Source organism: Pseudorasbora parva, chromosome 8 (assembly GCF_024679245.1).
Source record: "Pseudorasbora parva isolate DD20220531a chromosome 8, ASM2467924v1, whole genome shotgun sequence".
NCBI classification, from domain to species: Eukaryota; Metazoa; Chordata; class Actinopteri; order Cypriniformes; family Gobionidae; genus Pseudorasbora; species Pseudorasbora parva.
This window is the reverse complement of record NC_090179.1, coordinates 5,152,207-5,179,354: the sequence shown is the minus strand read 5'-3', so window position 1 is coordinate 5,179,354 and position 27,148 is coordinate 5,152,207. Positions and strand designations below refer to the sequence as shown.

The 27,148-nt window shown below is 37.6% G+C and overlaps 1 protein-coding gene across 4 annotated transcripts in view; it reads right to left on the bottom strand.

The window, feature by feature from the left end:
* limk1a (LIM domain kinase 1a) overlaps nt 1-27,148 on the bottom strand; it is a 105,104-nt gene that overhangs the window by 21,589 nt on the left and 56,367 nt on the right. For 3 of the 4 annotated variants that reach the window (XM_067449975.1, XM_067449976.1, XM_067449974.1), the window contains 4 exons: nt 23,862-24,000; nt 7,309-7,418; nt 3,306-3,503; nt 1,430-1,535 (listed from right to left, as the gene is read on the bottom strand). In XM_067449975.1, coding sequence (XP_067306076.1) covers nt 1,430-1,535; nt 3,306-3,503; nt 7,309-7,418; nt 23,862-24,000 — 553 coding nt within the window. Of the gene's footprint in view, nt 1-1,429; nt 1,536-3,305; nt 3,504-7,308; nt 7,419-12,576; nt 12,780-23,861; nt 24,001-27,148 lie in introns of those variants that run through there. The other variant, XM_067449977.1, reaches the window with a different exon arrangement.

The window sequence follows — 27,148 nt, the reverse complement described above, 5'->3', positions numbered from 1 at the left end:
TGTTCACCATTTCAGAAATTAACAGCGGTCTGAGGTGAAAATGCCCCCCAAATGCAAGATGAGGGGGCAAAAACTGGCAAGGACTGTCGCAATTAAAGTGAAATGTGAAAATATATGTCGATTGCAGCATTACAACGTTTACATGTTGATTTTCTGCAGCGTGACGCTCGTGTCTGTTGAGCTCATGAATGCAGTGTCCATTGAGAGATTTGTAAGCGGCTGATTTTCCACCGCAGACCGCTTCGGGGACTCGATCTGGCGTATTTATAATTTATAAACTGTTCTAACTTTGTTCCTGTGTAGCCAGAAAATGACATGCCCTTTCTCCAAACACTTTTTTGTATTGTATTAATCAACATTAATCAACAAAACATTGGTGACACTATTATAATTATACAGCAATAAAGTACTTGCAAATCATTAACAAACTATTAGTTAATAGTTAATATTCTGTAGTCTGTACAAATATTAATAGGCAATATACAAGTAGTGAGATCTACATTCATTGTCACTTTAATTAACAGAATTATTGTTTAATTAGCTCATATGTAAAGGAAATGTTAATAGGTTATTAATAGTTCCCACTTTTGATCACGGTCACGTAAAATAGGAAAATGACATTAAGTGCTTTAAACCAACCATTATTAGATATTAATTGCATTCATATTCAGTGTTCCTTAAAATGTTTACAATAAAACACACACACACGTCGGCATATGTTGTTTATAGGGACTCTATATGTGTAATTGTTTTTATACTATATATTTTGTATTAATGGACACCTAATACTAATGCAATTAATGTCCAATAATGGTTGGTTTTAAGCATTTAATGACATTAAATCACAATTTACCTCACTATTTGTATATATTAAAATTGTAAAGACTACAGTATATTAACTATGAATTAACTATAAGCTAATAGTTTGCAAATGATTTGTAAGTACTTTAATACTGTACACTTATTTATAACCAAAATTACTATTACAATATAAAGAGCAATAATCAGCAATAATGATTTTTTGTCATCATATTGCAGCCCAATCCTATAATAAGCTCCCGTTATAATTTATATAGTTTATGTAGGCTATTTACATCATGCAACTGTTGAGTAAATACACAAATGCCAACTTTGAGCAGCATTAAACATAAATGCCAGCTTCGGTTCCTCCTCTGCAGTGTAAAGATAGCTTTTGTTGATGAGGATACCATTTCATTGGTAACAGTGTATAGTATTCTGATCTTAATAATTGGTTAAATTGAGGTAAGACAACACAGAGATACATGCAATCCGGTAATTATGAAAAAAGCCCTTGGAAAGCTACAAATGGCGCAGGGAATCAGATCTAGGGTGCACATGTGGAGAGTTCATGTCTGACTGTTCAGATGTTCATCTGGCATCAAACGCTCTGTGAGTGTCTGCCGCTCACCTCGTCCAGAGGGACGTTCTGAATCGGCGTCCCGTTGATCTCTAGGATCCGATCACCAACATGAATGGAGTTCTTGACATCTGGACTGATGCATTCTGGGTCCACCCTGAACACACAGACAAAAGAGCAATACATGAGGGAGGATATTTCTACTGATGCTGGTGTGATTTCAGTCTGGATATCCAAGCCAGATTTGAGAGAGATAGGGCCTGAAGAAAGCTATCATACAGAAAAAGACCTGTGCAGAAATATTGGCTGACATTTCCACTGTTCTTCATTGCAAGAACTTAAATTTTCCTCCAGTTGACAAAATCAGCTTTCCATTTCTCAAAACACATTCATACACTTGCATTTTACTTCTGTTTATAAATAAATAACCAATATTTCTAAATCAAAGTATTAAGACCCATGTCTTTACATTTGTTAGACTAGAGCACACGAAAGGCAATGGGGAGGAGAACATTTTGCAAAATGATATTTACTTCATGTTATGCTGTGTGTGCGTAAGTGGACACCAGGACTCAAAACACAAAAATGATATGAAATGACATCTATAGGCAAAACTATGGGATTGTTTTTTTTTCATTCACCAATCAATTTTTAGGTTTCGGGAGTTTTTTTGAACCACACTTTTGTTTAAAGATGATTCTCATCTGTTATTAAACCGAAAATGGATTGTATTGATATACAATTTTATTTTATGTAATATGTGGGTAAAATTGGTTTTCCCATTCCCATCTCTAAATGTCATATTAATGTGTTCTTGGAGCAAGTAATGGGAACACATTTTTAATATTTGAAGTAATATTTGGCAACATTTTCATAATAATATCAAACTTATAATAATATATTGATATGTAATTTATTTATTCACTTGTTGTGTCTCCCACAATGCCTGATACACATGCTTTATTTTTTTCTATTAAGGACATTTATGAAATCAATGCTCTGTTTTGAAGAGATGTTGATTTATGAAAAAAACAATTTTAAAACTACAAAATATTACAAAATATCTGATTTAGATATCTTCTGATAAGAGTGCTAAATTAGCTCATTCAGTCGTTTTTAAAGAGCAAGCAGTTGTTGTTGTCCTGGTGAAACCTCAACACAAATGGTGTCAGTGAAAGGCCCTGAATGTGCTCTTTACAGGACATCCACACTTCAAACGTGACGTGTGGTGTCAGAAATTCACTCAAATATAATGTCCTCGTATGTGGACAGTGGCATCCAGGAGTTCAAAATTATGTCATCATTTACTCACTCCAAACCAGTACGAGTGTCAGAAGAAGATATTTTGAAGAATGTTGGTAACCAGCGGATGGTATCCATTGACTTCCATAGTATAGTGTGGAAGACAATGACTACCACCAGCTGTTTGAATAAGCAACATTCTTCAAAATATCTTCCTTTGTGTTCAGCAGGAGAAACTCATACAGGTTTGGAACAACTTGCGGGTGAGCACATTTTTTGTGAACTAGCCGTTAAAAGCAGGGGTGGGGAACATTGATCCAGAAGGGCCACTCTCTTGCAGAGTTCAGCTCCAACCCTGAAAAAACACACTCACCTGCCTGTAACCTTAGCAATCCGGAAGACCTTGGTCAGCTTCAGGTGTGATTAGTGTTGGAGATAAACTTCCCCAGCCCTGATTTAAATGGATATGATAATTCCATATAATGGTTAACTCCTAATTCTCATTCTGAAAAATGCATGTGTGTTGTTTTCACTACAGGTAAATGATCAGCAGCACTTTGGGAAAGACTCTCTTCTGCTGTGATGGAGCCACATGAACACACTGTCTTTGGTTTGGAGGTCTCGACTGCAGCATGTTTGCGACACACACACACACACACACACACACACACACACACACACTCACTGTGAGACTCTGATGGTGGGCTTGTGTTCGGGGCTGTAGCCGTTGGGACTGGAGCCCTGATCGATGGACACAGAAAGCCCTCGCTTCCCATCGGTGGAGGCAGGAATGGACACTAGCGTGACCGTGTGAGGGATCCTGGAGCATGGCGAGTCGGGCAGGGTGACCGGAGTCACGATAGTGCGGTAATAACAGTGTCCACTAGAGGGAGACAGAGCAGAACAAGAGCTCATTTAACATCCTCAGGACATTTACACTGCAACATTACGACATGATGTCAGAAATCATCAAATGATACGGAGTTTACAGAAAGTTTAGATAACAAGAAATCATGGATTTCAGGTTATTTGGTGACATTTTACTCCTGGTAATCATGTTAGCAAACATCATTTATTGCTTAAATGGACAATTCACCCAAAAAATGTAAATTCTGTCTTCACTTACACACAAGTTCCAAACCTTACACATTTCTTTGTTCTGCTGAACACAAAAGCCGATATTTGGAAGAATGTCTGTAATTAAGCAGATCTCACCCCTCATTGACTATCACTGATGGAAAAATATATACTATGGTAGTCGAGATCTGCTCGGTAACTAACATTCTTCCAAATATGTTTCTGGTTCAAACATCCGAGCTGTCAAAGTTTCACACTGTCTTTATATTCACGTATGAATGTACATGAAACACTTGAATCATTATAAATTAGTGGTGATGATTATGAAAGAAAGTTATTAAGGGGTCACCAATCATTCTGGGACACAAAATACAGCAGGTTATATACGTTTTGAAAAGTAGAGGTGAAATAAAAGCAAAATTTCCTCTTATGTTATGTTAAATCTCAACATTTACAGGGTCTGTTATTGATGTATGGATATGTTGCTCTGGCATCGGTCACATGCAGTTGATTCAAATCATCAAACTATTGTTCAAATATTGTTACAGTAACTGAAATGAAGTAAGAGTAGAATGAAGTAAAGATTTTCTCAGAGTACTGGGTTTGCATGTTAGAAAAAAGGTGTTTGACTGTCATTTTTCACGTGAATAAAGCACACAGTTTCACAGCCCATGGCATGCTTTTCATTTCAGATGGTAGAGTGTGAAGATAAAGCACAGCTACATCACTCCCACACAACAGGAGTCAGGACATATATTAATAACCCATAACAACAGCTCAGGCTAATGTCCTGCTTTAGAAATAAAGAGCAATATCTTCCAGCAGTCCGCTGAAGTTCACATGAGTGATCTGTGGGTAACTGGCCTGTCTGTGGGTTTGGGGTTTTTTGTGGAACTCGCGCTTTAGTTCTAGTAGAATAAGAATACCTGTCCTAAATACTACTAAGTAGAAGTAAAAAGTACCCATTTTAAAAGTACTCAAGAGTAGGGAGTAGTGAGTATTTGACATTGATTAACGTTAACTGATCATCACTGCTAGATTTCACTGGGACACCCCTTACATCGATTTCATTAATCTGATGTAAAACGCATTAATCTGCTTTCTAGGGCTGGGTATTGATTCAGATGTTCCAATTCGATTCGATTTCGATTCACAAGCCCTCAAATCGATTCGATTTCGATTCGATTTTGGATTCCCGATTCAACTCAAATGAATATAGATTTAATACAAATACTAAAGGTATTTATAAAACAGAACAGTGACCATAAATGGGTAATTAAAAAGAAATGAAGTGCCACAAACCTGTGTATTAAACTTTTTATTTTAGGTACACAACGGTGTTGCCTCCAGGCAACATAGTCTAATTTAGATTATTCTTAATCAAATGAAACACCAATGTATTGTTCAAACCTATCCCCGGGAAGAAGAACTCAAATACTAATCAATGAAAGTGTAAAAAAATGGGTCACATGACCCACAGGGGTCCATTTTGTGTCCTGTTCCAGTCATGTGCACAGGTCACATGACTCCATATTTTCTCCAATGAAAACGGCATTTTTCACTAATTTCCTGTCCAGATAATCACCCACAAAAATATTAGTCACCTTCACTGGTTAGTAAAGAATTATTTTCAAGAACTTAACATTATATATCATCAAATGTTTTAAAGTAAATAACAAAAAACTGTGTGTTGCCTCAAGGCAACATTGTACCATAATGGAATCGTGTAAGGCCATAGCAGACACACTAGGTTGGATACAAATACAGCATATTTGTAAGGAAAAGAGTTAGAATTATCTAAATATATCTGCATTTTTGCACAATATTGTAATGCATGTATAAAACAGTAATACACATACTATAACTGCATATATTATGATCTGCACATTTTCTATAGCACTCAAAAAAGGTATAAAACACCACTGATGAGGATGAGGATGAGGTGTCGTGATGAGGAAGATCAGGCCATAGTGACAATCCGGCAGAGAGAGTGAGGGTGAGATCGAAGATGGAAATGAGGATGAAGATGGTTATGATATGATATGATAACTTGATGTGATAACTTGATGTGATAACTTGATGTGATAACTTGATGTGATAACTTGATGTAATAACTTGATGTGATGGCTTGATGTAATGGTTTGGTAATACTTGTGTTCCACGATGGTACAATGTTGCCTGAGAGCAACAGCTGAACTTGAAATGTTGCTTTTTATTAAATATGAAATTTGTAATACATTATAAACTGGATAAATGTGTTTGTTCAGGTCTCTGGTTAAAGAAATTGATTTTTTCAATAAATATATTCATTTTTTCTACATGAAAACGTAAAAAGTTTAAATTTGTACGTTGTGGTACAATGTTGCCTTGAGGCAACAAACTTTTAAAAAATAAATAAAAATAAAAATAATGATTTTTTTTATTGCTATTGTTAAAGTGTCCTATTTTAAGCAGGAAAAACACCACAAATAATTTTTTCCTCATTGAAATCATATTGCGTACCATAGAGGGTTAAAACAGAACGCATCTCTATATTTCAAATCCATACAATTGTTAAATACAACTTTGATGCAACGTTATTCTAAAAAAATAAATATCTGAGAAGTATTTTATGGATATTGATATATTTATTCTAAAACATAAAAAGGATATTGGATGAATTTTTTTTAGCAATTTTCAGTACACGACAAGCTTTTCTTGCGATTTTGCCGCTCGTCATGTGTGCATTTACTTTTCATGCGCTAGAAACGCGTACATTATTTTTTTACGGTCTATGGTTAATTCCTGGAGTAGTTGCCGTGGTAACGGACAACAATACCTTCACGTGCTGACTTAAGTTGACTGTGGACTAACTATTATTTGAGGAAATCTGTTTGTAATAAAAGATATTAGGGTTTGAATTACTGATCCTGCGCTGTATATGGACTATAGTTTGAATATGTCTATAATGGCTAACGTACGTGCTTAAGAGACTGCACAAGTTTGATCCTAATGCAAGGCAAGCATTCGCGTGTGTGATTATTTTTAGCAGTTGTGTGCTCGGCTGTGTGTGTGTGTGTGTGTGTGTGTGTGTGTGTGTGTGTGTGTGTGTGTGTGTGCTCGGCTGTGTGTGTGTTGTCACATCAAATGGTTCTGCAGATTTTTAGTATTACTACAGCATTTCACCTCAGCTTTATAAAGGCGACAACGCACCGGAAGCCTCCATTTAAACACTGAATGGATAAATGGCGTGCGCCTCTTGCTCCTTTGTAAGATCACGCAAGGCAAATGGGTGACATCTAGTGGAGAAGACTAGTAAATCGATTTACGTTAATCTTATGTTCAATGTTAGCGGAAATAAATATGGGGAAAAAATCGATTCGTGGCCTTTGAGAATCGATTCTGAATCGACCAGATTTTAAAAAACGATTAATCGAAAAATCGATTTTGTTGCCCAGTCCTACTGCTTTCTGTCAGCATATTGAAGTGCATATTTTAATAACTGATACCCAGGGTATCAATGTCAAAATTGTGGCCAGTGAAAATGCTGAGTGGCTTGTAACTTTGGAAAACCACTAGCCACAGTGACTGGCGAGAGAAAAGGTAAATGTCAAGCTCTGGGTTTCACTCACCAGTAAAGTTTGGAGCGCTCCACCAGCGCATACGTGTCTCCATCACCGATGAACGCTCGGCAGTTCAGACAGGTGAAGCATTCTGGGTGATACTTCTGCTCTCCGGCCACCTGGAACATAGAGACATTGAGATCAGACACCTTCTTTGAGACACACCAACGTCCTCATAGGTTATTTCAAGTCAATCAGACTTATTTAGTCAATCAGGTGGGTACAGCCATTTTCCTGTTCGTTTTTTTCCTGTTACAGTGCCACCAAGTTGCCTGCTCCAGTTTTTTTAATATAAATATTGATATTCACTCTCCAGAGAATACTTCTGCACTGGATTGGTTTTTCCCCATGGTATCGAAAATGGTATGGATACTTTTCCAGGTATCGCATCGAAGTTAGAAATCCGTATCAGTATTGTGACAACTCTAGTCTGAACCCCCAAAGAAGTGACATCTGAAACACACGAATGTGAACCCAGCCTCAGACTAGCTGAAGTTCACCTAATGACAGTCTAGTTTACCTACAAACACACTTTAGCAATCATCCGACTCAGAAAGAAGGACAGACTTGTCTACAGCTCATAAGGAACTTGTTTTCCTACAATGGCCTCAAAAAGTGTTGACACTTATGACACACTCATGATATATCAATATCAGATCAAGTGTGTGTGTTCAAACATAATCTGAATGCGTTTGAATCAGCTGGATGTATGAAGCCAGTTCGCCTCAAGTCTTATACATTGTCTTCATTTTCAGAACTAAATCTACTCTTTTTAACAATACTACTAATCATACAAGATGTAGGCGTTATGTTGCAAAACATTGTGACCAATTGATTGCACAGCCATATTCCAAGGCCACATAATGTTTAGCTTCCTCTGTAGCAGTTTCTGGGTGATTTTTTAAAAACAGGAAGCACGTGACGTCATGATCATAGATGTATACTAAATAAAAGTTTGACAAGGTCTTGGAATTTGACAATAGAGAACTTGAACCATAATTCATGTGTGAATGACACCTTTAGACGGGGGAAAATGTGACAGCATCACGCCGTGAGGTCACAGATTGCCCACTGCTTCCTCATTTCAGTCGCTTCATTTACAAACCATCAACCAACACGGAAAACAGAGCTGACAGACCACCGACACGTCTGAAAATACACAGCGCATCTGTGCCCACACGAGCTGCATCTATTGTACATCTCAATATCTACAGCAACTGTTTCCAATGGAGATAGCTATGCAAAAGACACCTGTTATTTCCTATCCTAAAATCCTCTTTTGCTAAACAGGAGCCTGTGGAGTCCCTCATTGACATGTGCTAAAAATGACGTCAACACTGAACAGCTGCCTGACATCGACTTTCAATGAGATTAGTCATTTTAAAAATAAAAAAACACAGACAAACTACAGTAGGAAAACACATCTGCCATGGTTTTATTTAGGGAAGCAGCAAAACCTTAATATAAAAATAGATGGGGAAAGTTTCGATAAGAACCCAAAGTTTTCCTGTTCCTCTGTTGAGTCACTGATGGGCTGGATGGACCGTTGAGACATACAGTACTGTCAAAGGGGCTAGCTTCACTTATATTTGTAAGCATATTGCATAATTGTGCTTGGAGTCGATTGAACGCAATTAAAACATTAATAAATTGTGCCAACATAGTTTTTGCCCAGGGTGTCATACAAAAAAAATTATAAACACGTGCAAAAAAAAAGAGAAAAAAAGAGATTATTTTGTAGTCTATGTTTTCCTGCAAGCTTTATGTTTTTCTATGAATTTTTAAAATTAAAACCTGTAGCTGTAGTTTTGTCAGATGAACACAGGTTTGGCTAATTTTACCCAGCAAATTGGGTTGTTTATTTAACCAAACATTAAGAATAAATAATCTAAACCAGTGGTTCCCAACCTTTTTAGCCTGAAGTTCCCCCACAACCCCATCAATACGGCTCAAGAACCCCTTCATCGACACTAAACCAAAGTTCATGCTGTGATTATATTTTAATGCAGTTATCACAATTACCTCATTTACCAGTGAACCAGTTTTATAGCTTGCAATTCAGACTTGAAGATAATGTGAACAAGTCAAGTCACCTTTATTTATAAAACGCTTTTTACAACGCCACTTGTTTCAAAGCAGCTTCACAGTGTTAACGGGAAAATAATGCAACAGAATTTGATTCGGCTGTACAGGCGCTCTGGAGAAAACGGTGATGTTATACAGCTAATTTAAATGATCATATAGTGTCAATGCGGGCAGATGGTAATATAGTTGAAATTTAGGTGTCCCCTAGCCTAGAAATCTAGACGCACCCTAGCGGCAGCAAATTTAATCTAACCGCAAGTGTGGACTATGAACTCTCAATACCCTTCTGAGCTGTATTCCTCACAATCTGGACGGCCCAATCACATCGTGTATAGAGTCGGTGGGCGGGGCCATAATGACGACGGCTGAGTTGTGTTTGCGTGCTTCTAGTAAACACAGAAACTGGCGAACGGTCTTTCGAATCAGCTTTGACCGCGACTCTGGAAGACTTGGAGTTGAGCTTTTCTCTGAGAAAAGAACAAAGAACGGCACTGAAGTCATTCGTAAAAAGGGAAGATGTGTTCGGAGTTTAGCCGACCGGATACAGCGAATGTTTAATCAGTCAGCGAGCTCCGCTTCACCTTCGTTGCTCTGGTTGGTGTAGCGCTATCCTATCGCGTGCAGAGGGAGTTTGAAAGACAACCGTTTATCCGCCCCTCGGATTGAGCTGTCAATGGTGAGTTTCCAGACCAAACATCTGGATGTGGCTCTGGCTTGTCAGGCTAGGTGTCCCCAACAGAGCAAGCCAAAAGCCAAAGGCGACGGTGGCAAGAAAACAAAACTCCTTCAGGGCCAGAATGGAGAAAAAAACCTCGGGAGAAACCAGGCTCAGTCTGGTGCCAGTTCTCCTCTGGCAATAAGAAACACAGTGTTTGTAACTGGACATTCCTGCACTTCAAATGTTATTTTGAATAGGATGACAAACAAACATTATGTATTCATCCATCAGATATTGTCCCCATTTGTAACACTGACAGTTTTTTTACTGCTCAAGGTAATTTACTGCTTATTAATAGTAAGTAAGGTAGTTGTTGCAGTGGTTAGCTTTAGGTATGCGGTAGGATTAGGATAGGATTAAGAGATGTAATATGTAATAACATTAATGTGTGCTGTACTAATAAACAGCCAATATGCTAGTAATATGCAAGCTAAAATGCAACTAGTTGACAGTGAGAATCGGTCCCCAAACTAAAGATTTACCAAAAATGAAAGAAAGAAAAAAGAATGAAAAACCACCCATGTTGCCTGTGTGTTTGGAAACAACCGGGCTGAAGGGTGATTTCAAAAGTGATAATTAAAGATGAAAATACTGGAATTCACCACCTTACAGTCACACGTACACTTCCTTTTGGCAGCTGTTCATCCTTTCAACATCACCCAGTTTCATAAACTGAAATCAGTCAGGGGACTCAAACCCTCTGAGAGCCCCTCTGATGAAACACTCATCATTGAACACGCTGCTGCTGATCGGAAACCCTTCTGGGGAAATCTCCCACCATCACAGACCCCCCGACGTGGGGCAGGGAAGTTTTTCCTGCTGATGTAACGCAACATTCAATCGAAGCACACCGAGCAGAGTGATAGACAACAGGGCCCTGAGGGACAGACAGACAGTCTGCTCGATGAGCTGGACACGGCTGTGAAAACTGCTCTTGACCTTACTATTAAAGGATTAGTTACGAATGAAAATGACTCCATGATTTACTCACCCTCAGTCCATTCTAGGTGTATAAGACATGCTTCTTTCTGATGAACACAGAGTTATATTAATAAATATTCTGATGCTGCCAAGCTTTATAATGGAAGTGACGGTTCAGTGAGTTTGAAGCTAAAAAAGAGTGCAGCCAGTCGTCATAAACCTCCTCCACACGACTGGGGGTCAATAAAGGCCTTCTGAAGTGATTCGTGGAAGAAAATGGATATTTAAAACAAAACATTAGCTTACGCAGAAAACGCCTCTTGCTGTTCAAAGCGCTTCACGCTATGTCCAGTTACACTTTTTTTTTGTAAGTCGAAAACGGAAGATTGTTGAAAGCTAGACATTTTACTTTATAATGTGTTAAATGTGGATATTTTTTTCTTACACAAACCCTCTGATGTGCTTTAGAAGGCATTTATTAACCCCTGGAGTCCGAATTGTATGAAGCATGTTTAGGATGGATGGATGGATGGATGGATGGATGGATGGATGGATGGATGGATGGATGGATGGATGGATGGATGGATGGATGGATGGATGGATGGATGCACTTTTTTAAGCTTCAAACTCAATGGCCCATCACTGTCATTATAAAGCATGGAAGAGCCAGGGTATTTAATAAAACTCTGATCGTGTTCATTAAAAAGAAGAAATACACCTATAATGGCTTGAGGGGGAGTAAACCATGGAGTAATTTTCATTTTAAGTGAAATCATCCTTTAAAAAGACTGTTCTTCTGTGTCTCGTGTACATTTATTCCAAGTTATACTTACAAATGATAATGAAGAATTGAACCTGTTAAACCTGCTGTATGTCTGTCCTCAGCCTTGTTTTAAATGTGACGTCCACCATGCATAGCAGGTCTACAGATGCACGATTTTACAATATATTTGACAGATGTTTTTTTTTTCCCTGCCAGATTTCAAAAGTACCAATAAGTGTAGATTGACTTGTACAGGACTAGCCATACTAACGTCATGGGTTTGATTCCACTGCTTAAGAACTGGGTCAAAGTCAAAGTCTGCTCCATGAATAAATGTTGATAACGATCGGTCCATTTCCATGTCAGTGTCCCAGTGCTGTTAGTGCAGCATCAGCAGCTCAGACATCAGTGTGACGTAGGACACAGGACACAGACATGACCTGGTTAACTAGTCAAGGATGCGATCCCAAGACAAGTCATGAAATTCCCATTTCATACGACGCCAGAAGACTCGGAATGAATCAAACAGACCATTAGTGGCGAATGACCATTGTACAGTCATTATGTTGAGGTGCAGTTCGATCAAACGAAGGGTCAGCATGTCTGTGAACATCAGCATGTCAATGTTCAAATGATAATGTTATGTATATCTATCAGCATCAGAGTCAAACTGTATTTGCTTTTTAAAAGCATAATGAATCAACTGAAACATCTAAGCTGAAAATGAATGAAAGCTGTTCCGTATGTGTGTAAAACCCCATAGGCATGAGAGAGAGAGCATCTGGCTTACCTTCTTCTCTCTCTTCCAGAGTTTCAGACAGCAGAAGCCCCAGTAAAACACATCACCGACCATGACCGGCAGCTACAGCGTGTGGATCATTCTAGCGAACCCGGCACATAAACAAAACCCAGCCCATGATGATACGCCTAACGCTGAGCTCATCCCAGAAAGCTCTGTGCTACTCCCTCTGTCTCTCGCTCGCTCTCGCTCTCTGAGTGGGTGACTTCATCACTTCCTGCCGAGCACTCTCATCTCTGCACAGACACACACACCTCCCCCACTCGACCCAACCCTCCCAATGACACACACACACACACAATCTCTCCGAGAGACTCAAATCTTCAGCTACAGTAAAAAGAAAGGGTAACACTTTAGTATGGGGAACACATTCACTATTAACTACGACTTTTGCCTCAATAAACTTTTAATTTACTGCTTATTAATAGTTAGTAAGGTAGTTTTTGTAGCATTTAAGTTTAGGTATTGGGTCGGATTAAGCGATGTAGAATAATGCAGAATAAGGCATTAACATGTGCTTTATGAGTACTAATAAACAGACAATATCATAGTAATATGCATGATAATAAGCAACTAGTTAATAGTTAATAACTGAACCCTAAAATAAAGTGTTACCAAAGAAAGCTCAAATCTGAAGTGGGTAGACTCCTGGACATTTCTCAAAGATTTGATGCCATGCAGGACAGACAACTCTGCTCCCTGAAATCTCCAGCCAATCAGAATGAAACTGCCGGTATCTGTCAGATCTCAAGATTGTAGGTTGAGACTAGTCCAAAACAAAAGTAGCAGGAGGAAAGGGGACGGAAATATAGAGAGAAACACAGTGAATTAACCATAAGCAAACCCTTATTCTAAAGAAATCAATAACTCTAATGTTCTCAGGAACCACAGGTCGTCCCATCAGTGGATCTGTGATAAGACATGAGGATATAGTGAGGAATGAGGAAACACACACATTCAACACTTGAGTTTCCATGATAAACGACTGAAATTAGTCATGGCATTGAGACGTGTGGGGGGTCCAAAAGCAGTCGACGGGAGTCTGCTGTAAACAAACGCAGATCCAGACAGAGATGTTTGTGGACCTTTATCACTGAGCACACAGAAAGACACAAACACACACGAGAAACCCATGATATTGTGCAAAGCCTGATGAGATATACTCTGGACGAGATGCAGGCCAGCTGTGTGTCAGCGGCGGGAGGAGGGCTTTCCACAGAATGACCCTCCGCTCATGTGGGATGCGTCTCAGTGTCGTGTGTGTAAGTAATGAATTCACTCTCAGTCCAGGACGCCACTCGACGTACAGTAACTATAAAGAGACTATACCATGAGAGTGTGTGTCTTGTAGAGCAGGCTAGCTTTTAACCCAAATGGACTTCATAATTGAATGAACTGACCGCTCTTCAAGGGAAGAAAGTCCATTAACGGTCACGCAAACGGCACAAGAGACTCAACGAATGCTCACAGCAGACTTATCCGTGTCTGACTCAATACTATAATAGGCACAAAAATACTAGTGTTGGATTGTTTTGTAATTACATATAACAATTCTTATTAATGCATTACAAGTATTTAATGACATGTATTTATTACTATCAACAATTCTGAAAACTCAGCCTCCCATCTTGGAAGAAACATTTTACTGAGATAAGCAAGGTTTCAATCCAAGGATTTTTTTTTTTTTTAGCAAAAAAAAGATTTAGAGCAGCGAAATGTAAATATTGCTGATGGAAATTCATTTTTTTTCAAAAGGTCGAAACAAAATGTTGTTTAACCTTAGGGTATAAGTCTATTAATGTCGATACTTCAAATGTTGCGGAAAAAATAGTTTGGAAACTCTTTTTGTTGAGAAAAAGCGCTGTAATGTAAATAAATGTGCCGTCAGAACATACAGCGTCTGAGTGTGTTTCTCTGTACACATTAAATCTCTCATGTTTATATGATTAAACTGTAAATTAAATTATTGTATTACTATTTGTAAGAATAAGACGCATTACCGCTCAAACATCGTAATACTTGATTCTGATTGGTCAATCGCGCATTCCAGCGGTATGTTATTTCCAGATAACACCCGCTCATCCGGGTACTACGAGTTATCTTGACCGGTACTACTTCTGTGCTTAACGCTGGCGCCATCTTGTGGCTGTTAAATACTTAAACCGCCATGGCTACAATGGAAGACTTCAAGGCGGGTTTCCTTTATAACGCTTTAAATATGGATATTTTTCTTACACAAACGCATCGATTCGAATCAGAAGGCTCTATTAACCCATCGGAGTCGTGTGGAGCACGTTATTTGACAGACAGCTGCATTTTTTATGGACTTCAAACACAACTACAACTACTGCTGGGATTAACGTTAGCCTGGACTTTTTAAATATAACTCAATGAAGAATGTCATACACCTACGATAACTTGAGGGTGAGTAAATCATAGGCTTGGTTTCATTTTTGGGTGAACTAACCCTTTCAGCATTCATTTTCAACATTTAGCAGCAATAGATAACGGCTTAAAGCAGGTTGGAAGCTTTGCGTAAGAGCTAATAAAATATTTAATCTCGAGACAATATTTTGTGTCTAATAATTATTTACTTGAGACTAGTAGCCGTGTAATAAGCGGGATAATGTCCACCCAGCCGGTTGTTATCGCAGAATAAACCCCTTCAGAGTGACGCAAGACCTGATCCTGATCACTCTGTCGGGGTTTATTCAGCGATAACAACCGGCTGGGTGGACATTATCCCTTAATAAAAGTTCATCAGGAAAATAATAGTTTACATAAAAAACTGCACCTGTTTCCGAATATTGCTTGATCAACTATTTATTTAAATAGTCTTTAAAACAAAGTACAAAAAACATGACATGCGTTAATATACATTATCTTATGTATAAGTCCTATGATTTAATAATATATCAAAGTTGCAAAATGGATGAGGAACATATAGCACCTTAAAAATAATAAAACGGGGCTTCTGTCAAAGGAAGGATGGCTGGTGGAGTTTCCACTGACATGAAGATAATCTATGGTCTTTGTATCTGTCCCTCACAAATAAACTACAAATAATAAAATAAACATGTTATGTCTGCATCTGAATAAATAAAATGAATGCCATAAAATAACGATTTCAATGGCAGGATCTGGCTTCTTGACAAATTCAACTAAACATGACACTTGTTAATAAAATCATTTTATAAATACAATTGATTAATATGTAAAATATTTGTATCCGTGGTTTGAATCCAAAAAGCTCTAAATGAATTACAGAATTGTTAAGACGGCTCTATAGGCCATTTAAAGAAGGTCTCCAGAAATAAGGTTTCGGTTACAGCTGCTTCGGTCTCTGAGAGAAACATCATCTTTCTGATCGATTTGATGTTATTGAACTCTGAAACCAGAACGAATATCTTTTTTGGTTTAAATGATCTAAATATGTCCTCGGCCACGTCAAACTGGCTTGACTGCATGTTCAAGGAAGAGTTTTGCTGTATGACCGAACATTTTACTCCACCAATCTTTGTTATGGATACTAAAAGGTAGCATACAGGGCAGATGAGCCGCTCCGTGTCCACATCCATGGGCTTCATCACATAAAGATACGTTCATCAGTCCTGCCAGACAAACTGCCCCACTTCATCGCGATCTTCTGATTAATATTTCATCATTTAATAACAGGCCTATTATTCATGAGAATAGCGAGCAGTAAACTGGAGAATCTTCTCATTACTCTCGGCATTTTACACATATTTAGGACGTGAATGTTACAATAGAGGATTCACTTTAAATTATGCACGGAAACGGCACAAGGGGAGATTTTTTTTAATGATACAACTAAACTTAATTTCGCAATAATTTTTTTATTGACATTTAAGAAATATTGCAAAAGTGTTTCGCAAATCTGTAATGAAAACGCGGCTAATGTTGAAGTGAACCTATGATGAAAATTACAGGCCTCTCTCATTCAAGATGCGCATTTGGTGGCTGACTAAATATATTTTTGCCCCACTGTATGTACGGAAACGACTAAAGGGCAGATTATTAGATTTTTTTTTTATGATACAACGAAACTTATTCCGACAATGCGTTTTTTTAGAGAGGAGGTCAACATGCACACCAATTTATCTGTAAAAGGCCAGTTGGATGGAAACAGACTGGAGACAGCAGATTGATGCTCACTTTGCTGATAGCAAAACAGTGGACAAAGTGGATGGAAGTTTGGCTACTGTTGCAATGCATTCTGGGATTGCCTTCTGCAAAACAGTGGACAAAGTGGATGGAAGTTTGGCTACTGTTGCAATGCATTCTGGGATTGCCTTCTGCAAAACAGTGGACAAAGTGGATGGAAGTTTGGCTACTGTTGCAATGCATTCTGGGATTGCCTTCTGTATGAAGGAAATGTTGGTGCAGGTGCAGGGCCGCCCCTCATTGGATCGCCTCTTTAAGTGGTGTAAGGGTTTGTCTGTTGTGTTTTCTGGAGCTTTAGACACTTTACACTCCTCAATTATTATTTTTTTAAATATGGGAAAACAAGCACTCTTTTATAATTTTATTACATTTTTCTAAAGACATAGTTTATAATGAATTGCTTGAGGAATACTAGGTAGGTTGATGTCTAACTTTAAAAAGTGAATGAAGAGGAGGAGGGTAGTGAATGACGTCTCTGGTCGCTGAAGTGTTTAAGGGTTAATGGTATATTAAAATACATCGATATATATTCTTCCATTATAAAGTCAATGGGCCTCATTCATGAAACGAGCAGAACGAATGTGTGTAAATCGTTCTTAAAGCCGCTCTGACGTAAATATTCGGATTCACGAAAATGTTCGTATTTTCAAAATGTTAGTTGGTACGAAAGAAATGTACACCTGCTCCCTACCGCGGGTAAACGGTGTGTAAAACATTTGAACGTTGTGTGATCTAATTTAGGCAAACTGATGACATTGCATTTTGATGCACTATAGGGCAGGCCTACCATAGTAATATTGCAAGAGTTGATTTGCCCATCTTTATTGTTTTGTTTTGTTTGTACTGTTTACCGTTGGCCAATAGGCAGCACTTGTCAGTGTCATTTTTTTACCAGGCCGTCCAATCACAGTGGAGGGGCGGGACAAAAACTACAACCAATCATCTAACTTGTACACCAACCGAACAACAGAGACGTTAATATTGCCTTTTACTGCATTTCTAAATTCAGTAATGTTCTTCAAAATGAGATCCTAGTAGTAACACATTATGCCATGGATATTCTGTATCATAGCTACCAAAGTATCAAAGTATTTAATATTTATTGCTAGTCATATGGCCAATTAGTCTCTTCAACATTTATGCAAAATCCTGGAGCCAAACCTGAGAAAGAAGTGCAGAGTCCACAGCATTCCTGGTCACGTCATTTGCAGTTGTAAGTCATGGGCGGAGATTATGCAAATTATGAATGAGTGTGCACACGCATCCAATTTACACGTTTTGGAATTCATTAATATACATGTTTAACTAACGAATCCGTGATGTATGAAGCGTTGTGAATCTGGAGCAGAGTTTTCGTAAAGGTCGATTTTACGCGCAAATTACTCATATATCTACGAAGTTTCATGAATGAGGCCCTATGTTATTATTTTTTCACACATTACTCCTCCATTTTAAGACTATTGAGGACTCTTTCGATGTCACTGCAGCGTGTACTGCTGACCAGCATCTTCCTCCTCTTTTTCAGCTACATCTGCAGACGGGTCCTCACAGTTCAATCCCCTAATGAAGATGTGTGTCTGTCAGTCAAATGCAGGAAGTGCATGCTGAGCCATCTTTAATTCACTTATCCCGAGCCCCGGGGAGTTTCATTATTGGGACTGCACTGCCTGAGGCAGTCTGTGTGCCACTAAATCACACAGTGAGCTCTCTGAAAACCAGAGAGAAAGCGAGCACTGTGGCCAAAGCAGACCAGACGTTTTATATATAAAAACACAGACCACAGAGTCTACCATCTGCTTTATAGTTCCATTAGGAGCCCATTCACAGCGAGAAACCATTTGAGCAAAACCAAACTCTGGTTTTGACTAACATCGCAGAACAAGGGTCACCGTCCCACCGAGCAACAGACAAAACATGCTGTGAGAGAAACCAGATGACAGCATGCCGTGTGGGTGAAAGGTTTTATCATCCCCGCGAGCCGTCCTGTTCGCTGCACCTGCACTTTAAAAACAAAGTGTGTGGCCTGAACACTGGCTTTAAATTCAACAGAGAGTCGGTGTTGATGAGAGATAGAGAGGGATTCAGTTTTAGGCACTTTAGCTGCTTTTTATGTGCATGATATTTAAAAAAATACAATGGGGTAAAGGGTACTATTTTACAAGAAAGTACTCTACTCAGAAATGAGAAGCGAGAAGTGAGATTAATGCATGCAAGGTCATTTCCTTGCAAATTACTGTTAATCAATAATTAGTAAGGAAATGACCCTTCCAAATGATGGATTAATTAATAATCTCTGTTGCTCTAGTTATTGTCTTTAACTGTGCCACTGTGAGAAATGATATTGTTTAGTATTAGTGGCGAGGTGGACTCGCTCGTCCCACGTCACTCACCACAGTACTGTCGTGAAGTCACCATGATGGTGATCAGTATTGCATTTGCTTGGGACCTGTATATTCTTATTCAAATGTCTGATCTAGCCAAGACAGAAGTGTGACAAATGAAAATATTGTTAAAACAATGTCAAGTTAGAATATATAAAATAAGCTAATTGGCTGGTTAAGTTAGTCAAACTATACTATAATTAACGTTATTTCAGTATAAAGATTTACAAATATCTTATTTAAAATGAATAGATGGTTATTTCACAATAGTGAAGCAGCTGCTGAGATTTATCTTTCAACAAAAGATGTTTTTCTTCCATCACCTAATGATGCACAGACATCAATACTCGACATACAAAACACAACAATGGGGACACTCAACAAATAATAATAAAGATCAATTCTGAACATTACAAAGCAAACAAACACAAACTGCTAAACGTGAAGTAAAAGTAAGTTCAGCTGCACAGATAAAGCCAACAAGCATCAAGAAACTCCACAGCATAATCTATTCATGCCGCACTGCATGCTGGGTATCTTCATAGTACACATGCACTGTAGAAGTACAGTCTGATATTCCAGTGCAGTCAGACACAAGAGAAGTCCAACTGAGGAATTACTGTGAAAGTCATGCAGATATTAACCTGGAATATACTGTCATTTCACACTAAACAACAAAACTGTGTAAAATAGCAACTAAAAGTATTTTCTTCGCACTGTTTGACTGTAAATCGCTTATATCGTTATTTGCACTAAGTATAGAATCTTAATATCGTTAACATTTACACTAAATGTGCAAATAGCGATAGATGTTGTTTACACTAAGTGGAAATAGCAGTATTTCCTTCGCATGAAGTGTAACCAGTGCAAATAGTTGCAGATAACCTACTATTTGCACCTCAGTGAATTGTTGTATATTATGAAACAGTGCAATAATAACTACATATTCAGTGTATATGAATATATGTATTAAAATCATAAATGGATGCTGCTTTATTCTATCCCTAAAGCCCTTCCCTACACCAACCCCTACCCGATAAACCCTTTATTATCACTATTAAATACCAGTTAGGCACTGTATTTCCACTGTAAACCCTAATAAGTTGAGAATACTCAAATGATTTGAGGAAAGTGATTCCCTCAATTCAATTGAGTAATGGAGTCTCCTAAAACTTGAATATTTAAGTTTACTTAACTTGGTGCTCACTTTCACTGTACTTAACTTGTTAAGTTCACCAAACTTGCTACACCAGTTCAGTACAGCATGCTGGGTACAACCAATCAAAACTTCCCCATTGGTCCCAACATGCAATCCAGCATGAATAAATTATGCGTCTGAATTGTGACAAATTTTCTTTGAATTCTTACTATTTGCTGTTACTTTTGCTGTTTTGTTCTGATGTTTTTGTAGCTTGTTGTATGTTCAGAGTTGATCTGTTTATCAGATTTTTTCACCATTGTAAAAAGTTTAGTCACCATTGTAGAGATTCATACGCAGATTAGTGATGTGTGTATGTGTCTAACTAATTCCATAGATTTAAACATTTTGTGCGCATAAAAAAATAAAAATAAAAAAAAAAAAAAAAACTTATATTAGCACAATAGTGAAGATTCTAGTATTATTAATATTTCAAAACTATTAATAACTGCTTTGACATCCAAAGCATTGGACTCTGCACAAGATCAGGAATTCTGCCTATGCTTGATGATGTTATTATCATCATCGATGAATAAACAACACCACTTGATGATATTTTCTCTTGGCTTTTTGTTACTTAACATATGTGTCTCACAAACACAAAGCAGCCAGAGAAACACTAATATTACATTATCATTTGTCAAGAGCCCAACTAAAGCAAACACTTATCTCCATCATGGTGACTTCCAACAAAACAATTATGTTCATTAAAACAGAAATACAGTCAATCTGGTTATAAGTTAGTTCACGTATTATTGTTAGGTTTAGTAACTTACAAATTTTTACTTACCGAATTTAAGATTGCACACAATGAAAAAGTCTCCATCTTAATTTGAATCAGCAACAAGCAACAGGTGAGGCGAAAAGGACCCCCTTTTGGAAATGTCCTCCAATCAGTGAATTCGTTCTCTTGTTGCTAGACAGAACTCCTTGCATGGCCAATCACATCAAAGCAAGACCAGAGTGAGCTATTTTAATTACTTATGATTTTGAGTTCATACAATTTGAAATCTTAAGTTTATGCATTTTGTAGGTTAATAAGTTATACTAACTTATATGACTGAGTTTTTAGACTAAACTAGTAATATTTAGTCAAGTTTACTTGATTTGTTTAAGTAAAGACAACATTAGGGTTTACAGTGCACTGTTCGAATATTTTTCCCAATTATTTTCTTTTTCTTCCATTTAAAATAAATAAATAAATGCCTCTCTAAGCTGATACGCAATGGGAAATGGAGAAGAAAGAGTTCGGAAAAAGGCGGATTTGAACTCGGGTCTTTTAAAACGAACACCAACCGCTCCACTGATCCTGTTATCAGGTTTCGTTTGTAATTTTGCCTGGCTCAATCAGACATTGGTGGGCAGAGTCTGTGTAAATAGCCTCTGCCAACAAGACAACCTATTTGCACTTGGTGTATTTTATTAATTTTAACATCTTTAAACTTTATACTTGCCATATTCATCTGTCACAAACAAAACCTCATGCTAAATCTGTGTGAAGAGTTACTGCTGAGGTGGGTTGTAACAGTTTTTTTGCATGCATTTATTGTGTTAATGAAACGTCCATTTCATTAAACTTAATTTGAAATCAAGATGCAAACAAATGAAACGTGAATTCAAAAACTGGAAAGAAATAAAGTAACGACATGTCACTCAATCAAGTAAGCTCTCATTTTGTGCATGTTTTCATTCACTAATATATGTACTTGTGTGTCAACCCTCCCTCTTGTCAGCCTTTTTTTCCTCAAACAGGAGGAAGAAACACCTTAGTGGATATGAAATATCATATTACACACACATATTTGATCAACAACAAGAATGACAGACCTGCAGAAACTATAACTAGGGCAAGGTTCAGTCTGTATGAATGGTTTCTTGAGAACAGATGATATGAATCTTCGCCATCTGTCTAAGCAGGAAATGCTGGTCATGTTATCATTTCATATTGCTGAAAATATGATAACAGTCATCTTTATTTGCAGTTTCATATTGAAATCTAAAACAAAAAAAGAAGGGTTTGGATTCATATAAATCTGCATATTAGGAAAGTGCAGTAGACAAGACTGTGCTCCTCATTTACACACACAGACTTCATATTTCAAAAGCAGTCATGCTTTATTATTCACATACTGTAAAAAATAAAAATACTATCAAGATTTGTTATTACAGCATTTTTTTCTTTTGTTGAATCAACTTTGAAAAATGTGAATACTTTTTGAGTTTCTGGTGATTAAACAAAATTTCCTCCATTGTATTAACTCAAATTTTAATTTTAATGAACTTTAAAGGTGCACTATGCAACTTTCCGTCCACTGGAGGGCGCCTATTCTAAACAAAGGCGTAGTTTGATGACGCAAAGTGTGAGCGCAGCATCTTGGGACATGTGGTCTTCACCTCACAGCCGGTGGAAAATAGGACTCGGGCAGAAATCACGTTCATGGATGCGGTTATTAACGTTACTGTAGTGTAAAGCAGAGCAGACACTGAAACACTGAAACGTCCCGGTTCATTAGTTAAAATAGCAATTTTCTCACAATTTACAAATAGTTGGAAACATTTGGGATATTGTAAGTACTCAACTGAACAAAATATATAACACCGGCCTAGTGGTTTTTGGATATTTTACTGCAAAAATACTACATAGTGCACCTTTAATCCAACCAGGTTACTTACTTTTTCCAAGTTAAACCAACAATAATTGTTTACTGTTCAGACAATTGTCCATATTGCCAATAAATTGCCAAGTGTCCAGTCAAACTTTTGATTTATTATTTTAAATGTTGCCAAATTCCATGACATTCCTTCTTATAAATTACATTTGCAATCCTGCGCATGTTGCGTTCCCAAACGCACGCTAAACTGCCCCAGATGTGCAGATGACATGCGTGTGGTGTGGAGCAGCATTTATATTACACTGACCCACTCTGAGTATCATGAGCTGCTCATGTGTAAATCAACAATTCGCACAATGTGCAAAATGAACAATGAGCAATTTGAGTATTGTTTAGATTAATTGTGCAGCCCTAAAATGAAATCTATACGGCGACTGTAAGCATAAGTGCATAGTAAGTGCACAATTGGAGAGGCAGATTTTTGGGGGTGAAAACGATTTTATGCATAAACAAACCAGATGATAACCGGCATTGGCCACAGATACGCTATGGCAAAGAGTTTCTATATGAGGGTTCAGGGACAGTGAAAGAATTCAAAAGGTCATAAATCATTCAAATGACTCATAATAAACAGCTCTCGCTCTTGTAGAAACGCTAAATAATACAGCTAGCAGTGAATGCATGAAGACAAACGGCCACACACACTTTCCCGTCATTAACACTATCTCTGAATTATAGATAGCAGCTCTTTCATGAAAGCACACAAGAGTGCTGTTGATTTGCTCATGTGTGATCCGGCCGCAGTAGCTGTGTGAATGGAGCACTGCAGGATCGTGTAACTGTAGGATCATGGAGTGAGGAGAGACGGCAGAGATACGGTTTCGGGCGGATCCGACTCACCATGATGAGGCCAGTGGTGATGGGCTCTGAACAGCCATGACACAGCTCCCCGAATTTGGCCCAGTAGTCCTTCTTACAGAAGAGACGGCCGTCCTTCTCGTAGTACCAGTGCGAGAGAGACGCCCCGCACTCGCAACACCTGCGGATCAGACACCACACAAACACAAGGTCAAAGGGGATCATTCTGATAACATGCAAACAGTGGAGAACTTCCTTTAGCGCTGCTTCATATATAAACGGTCTACACAATGTCCTGCTGTCCTCATTCACTACACACATCTATAACACAACAGGACGTCCAACTAAAAAAATGAAGTCATGTAATCGTATTGATGCCCGATTGGCCTGCTCTTCTCTTCAAGCCTCTGCGTTTACTCCCAAATTCAGGCAAGCAAACTGTCCCAAAAGACTTATTTTGATTTTGTGTTAAAGATTTGTCACGAGTCAGGGAAATTGCTAACTCATTAGATGTTAAGATGTTTGTATTTTCTTGTTTTATTCTTTATATATATATATATATATATATATATATATATATATATATATATATATATATATATATATATATATATATATATATATATATATATATATATATATATATATATATATATATATATATATATACTATATACCCCCTACTATATATATATATATAATGATCCTTCAGAAATCATTTTAATATGATGATTAATTTTTAAAGTTGGAAACAGTTCTGCTGCTTAATATTTTTTCATAACCTGTGATACTTTTTTATAATACTTTGATGAATAAAAAGTAAAAAATAATAATAATAAAAAAGAAGCAAATGTTTTAAAAATAGAAATCTTTTGTAACCACAATATACACTACTGGTCAGTAATTTGGAGTAATTTTTCTTTGTTTCTTTTTTTGAAATAAATCAATAATTTTATTCAGCAAGGATGTGTTAAATTGATTAAAATTTATATTAAAGGAGATTTATATTATTTGAAAATGTGTTGTTATTTTGAATAAATGCAGTTCTTTTGAACCTTTTATTCATCAGATATATACGGCAGCAGAACTGTTTCCAACACTCATAATAAATCCTCATGTGAGAATGATTTCTGAAGGATCATGATCACTGGAGACTGGAGGAATTATCCTGAAAATGCAGATTTGATCACAGAAATAAATGATCATTTAAAGTATAATAATTTGAAAACCAATTATTTTAAATTATAATAATAAATCACAATACTAAAAAAAAATCTGTATTTTTGATCCAATAATTTCAGGCTTGATGAGCAGAAGAAACTTCTTTCAAAAACATTACAAAAAGTAATGTGTCCAAACTTTTGGCCTGTACTATATATATATATATATATATATATATATATATTTATTCCTGGCCATTGCAACTTTCTCTTTGTGTTTTAATCACTTTTTTAAATGGCTTTTTGTATGGAAGCCCGTTTCCGCCACTAAATTAAAAAAGCAAAATAGTAATTGTGACTTTTCATCTCAGAATTCTGACTTTTTTTTATCACAATTGCAAGTTATAAAGTTCTGACAGTATCTCACAGAATTATGACTTTATAACTTGCAATTGTCAGAAAAAAAGTCTGAATTCTGAGATAAAAAGTCACAATTACTATTTTGCTTTTTTTTATTTAGTGGCGGAAACAAGCTTCCATATTTTTAAGTTGGCCCCAAATTTGGGTCATTTTCACAATGTCTGCATTTGTATGTTGGTAGCGGAGCATTGTGACGAGTATGAGTGCTAGCAAACCATTTCAGACATGAAGATGGCCAACAAAACACAAACTGAAATGGATCGACATCCTGCTTGTTTAGCAAGACTCATTTGAATTAGGATATACAGAAAGTTTGTGAATGCAGTCATGAGATGCAACAGAATATATTCACTATGCAGCAGTCTCAAGTCACTTCACTCTTTTATAAATAGTTACTAACTTGCAGCAAATAATTTCTGAGAATCAGATGTTGAACACTGTTGATATTTGAAATTAACCTGACCAAACACACCCTTGCCATAATTGCTCCACCCCCAAAATGCATGAACACAACGCAAAAGTGGAAGTGTCTTTATCACAGCAGAAGTGAAGCTAAATAAAGCTTTGTGAAAAATAAAGTGAAGATCAATAACGACAAGGAAGAATAGAAATTGAACATACAGTACACAAGAGTAAACACGCAAGAGTTGTTAGTCACCAGCAGCACACACTCAAAACCATGGGTGTCAGAAGCAAAGCAATGTGGGTGGGTCCTCTCTCAGAAATATTTTACAGGAGTAGATGCCATTAACATTAAGTACAAAAATAATGTGCTGTTTACTAAATGACAGAAATCACTGTACCATTTAGTGTGGAAACAGTGTAGGGGTAAGATGCATGAAATCAAGTTACACGCCCCTACTGCTGATTGGCTCACTCTCACTCTTCTATCATGAGTGGACACACCCCCTACTGCTGATTGGCTCACTCTCACTCTTCTATCATGAGTGGACACACCCCCTACTGCTGATTGGCTCACTCTCACTCTTCTATCATGAGTGGACACACCCCCTACTGCTGATTGGCTCACTCTCACTCTTCTATCATGAGTGGACACACCCCCTACTGCTGATTGGCTCACTCTCACTCTTCTATCATGAGTGGACACACCCCCTACTCCTGATTGGCTCACTCTCACTCTTCCTCTCTCACTCTCCACTCTCACCCAATCTTCTATCTACTCCAACATGAGAGGACACGTCATAACATAAGTTGATACGCCCCCTACCGCTGATTAGCTCACTTTTACTCATCCTCCAACATAAGTGGACACGCCCCCTACTGCTGATTGGCTCACTTTTACTCCTCCTCCAACATAAGTGGACACGCCCCCTACTGCTGATTGGCTAAAAGTGTGTTGTGCTGCTCGGTCTGATCCTCTTTCAACGGTTTCTCAGGAATCACTTACTCTTTTTAGTCAAAGATTTCCATGAAAACATGCAATTCAAATCGATGAGTGCTGCGTTCCACAAGATCAGTGTTGTCATACACTAATGTTCACAGATGGTCTCTGGGTGCTGTGCAGTGGCTGTGTTTTCTGATGACTGGAACACTGGATTGACTCCTCACCATCCACAACCACTACTGATTTATAATGTTTTCATGGGTTTTCTTTTGTATTCTCACTGTCATGGTTCCTGTTTGCCATGTGCTTCCCTTGCCCTCATGTGATTGTGGCTGAATCTGAAATTGCCCTTAAACCCTCATTCACTATTCCCTATGTTAGTCCACTAATACAGTTCACTTGAA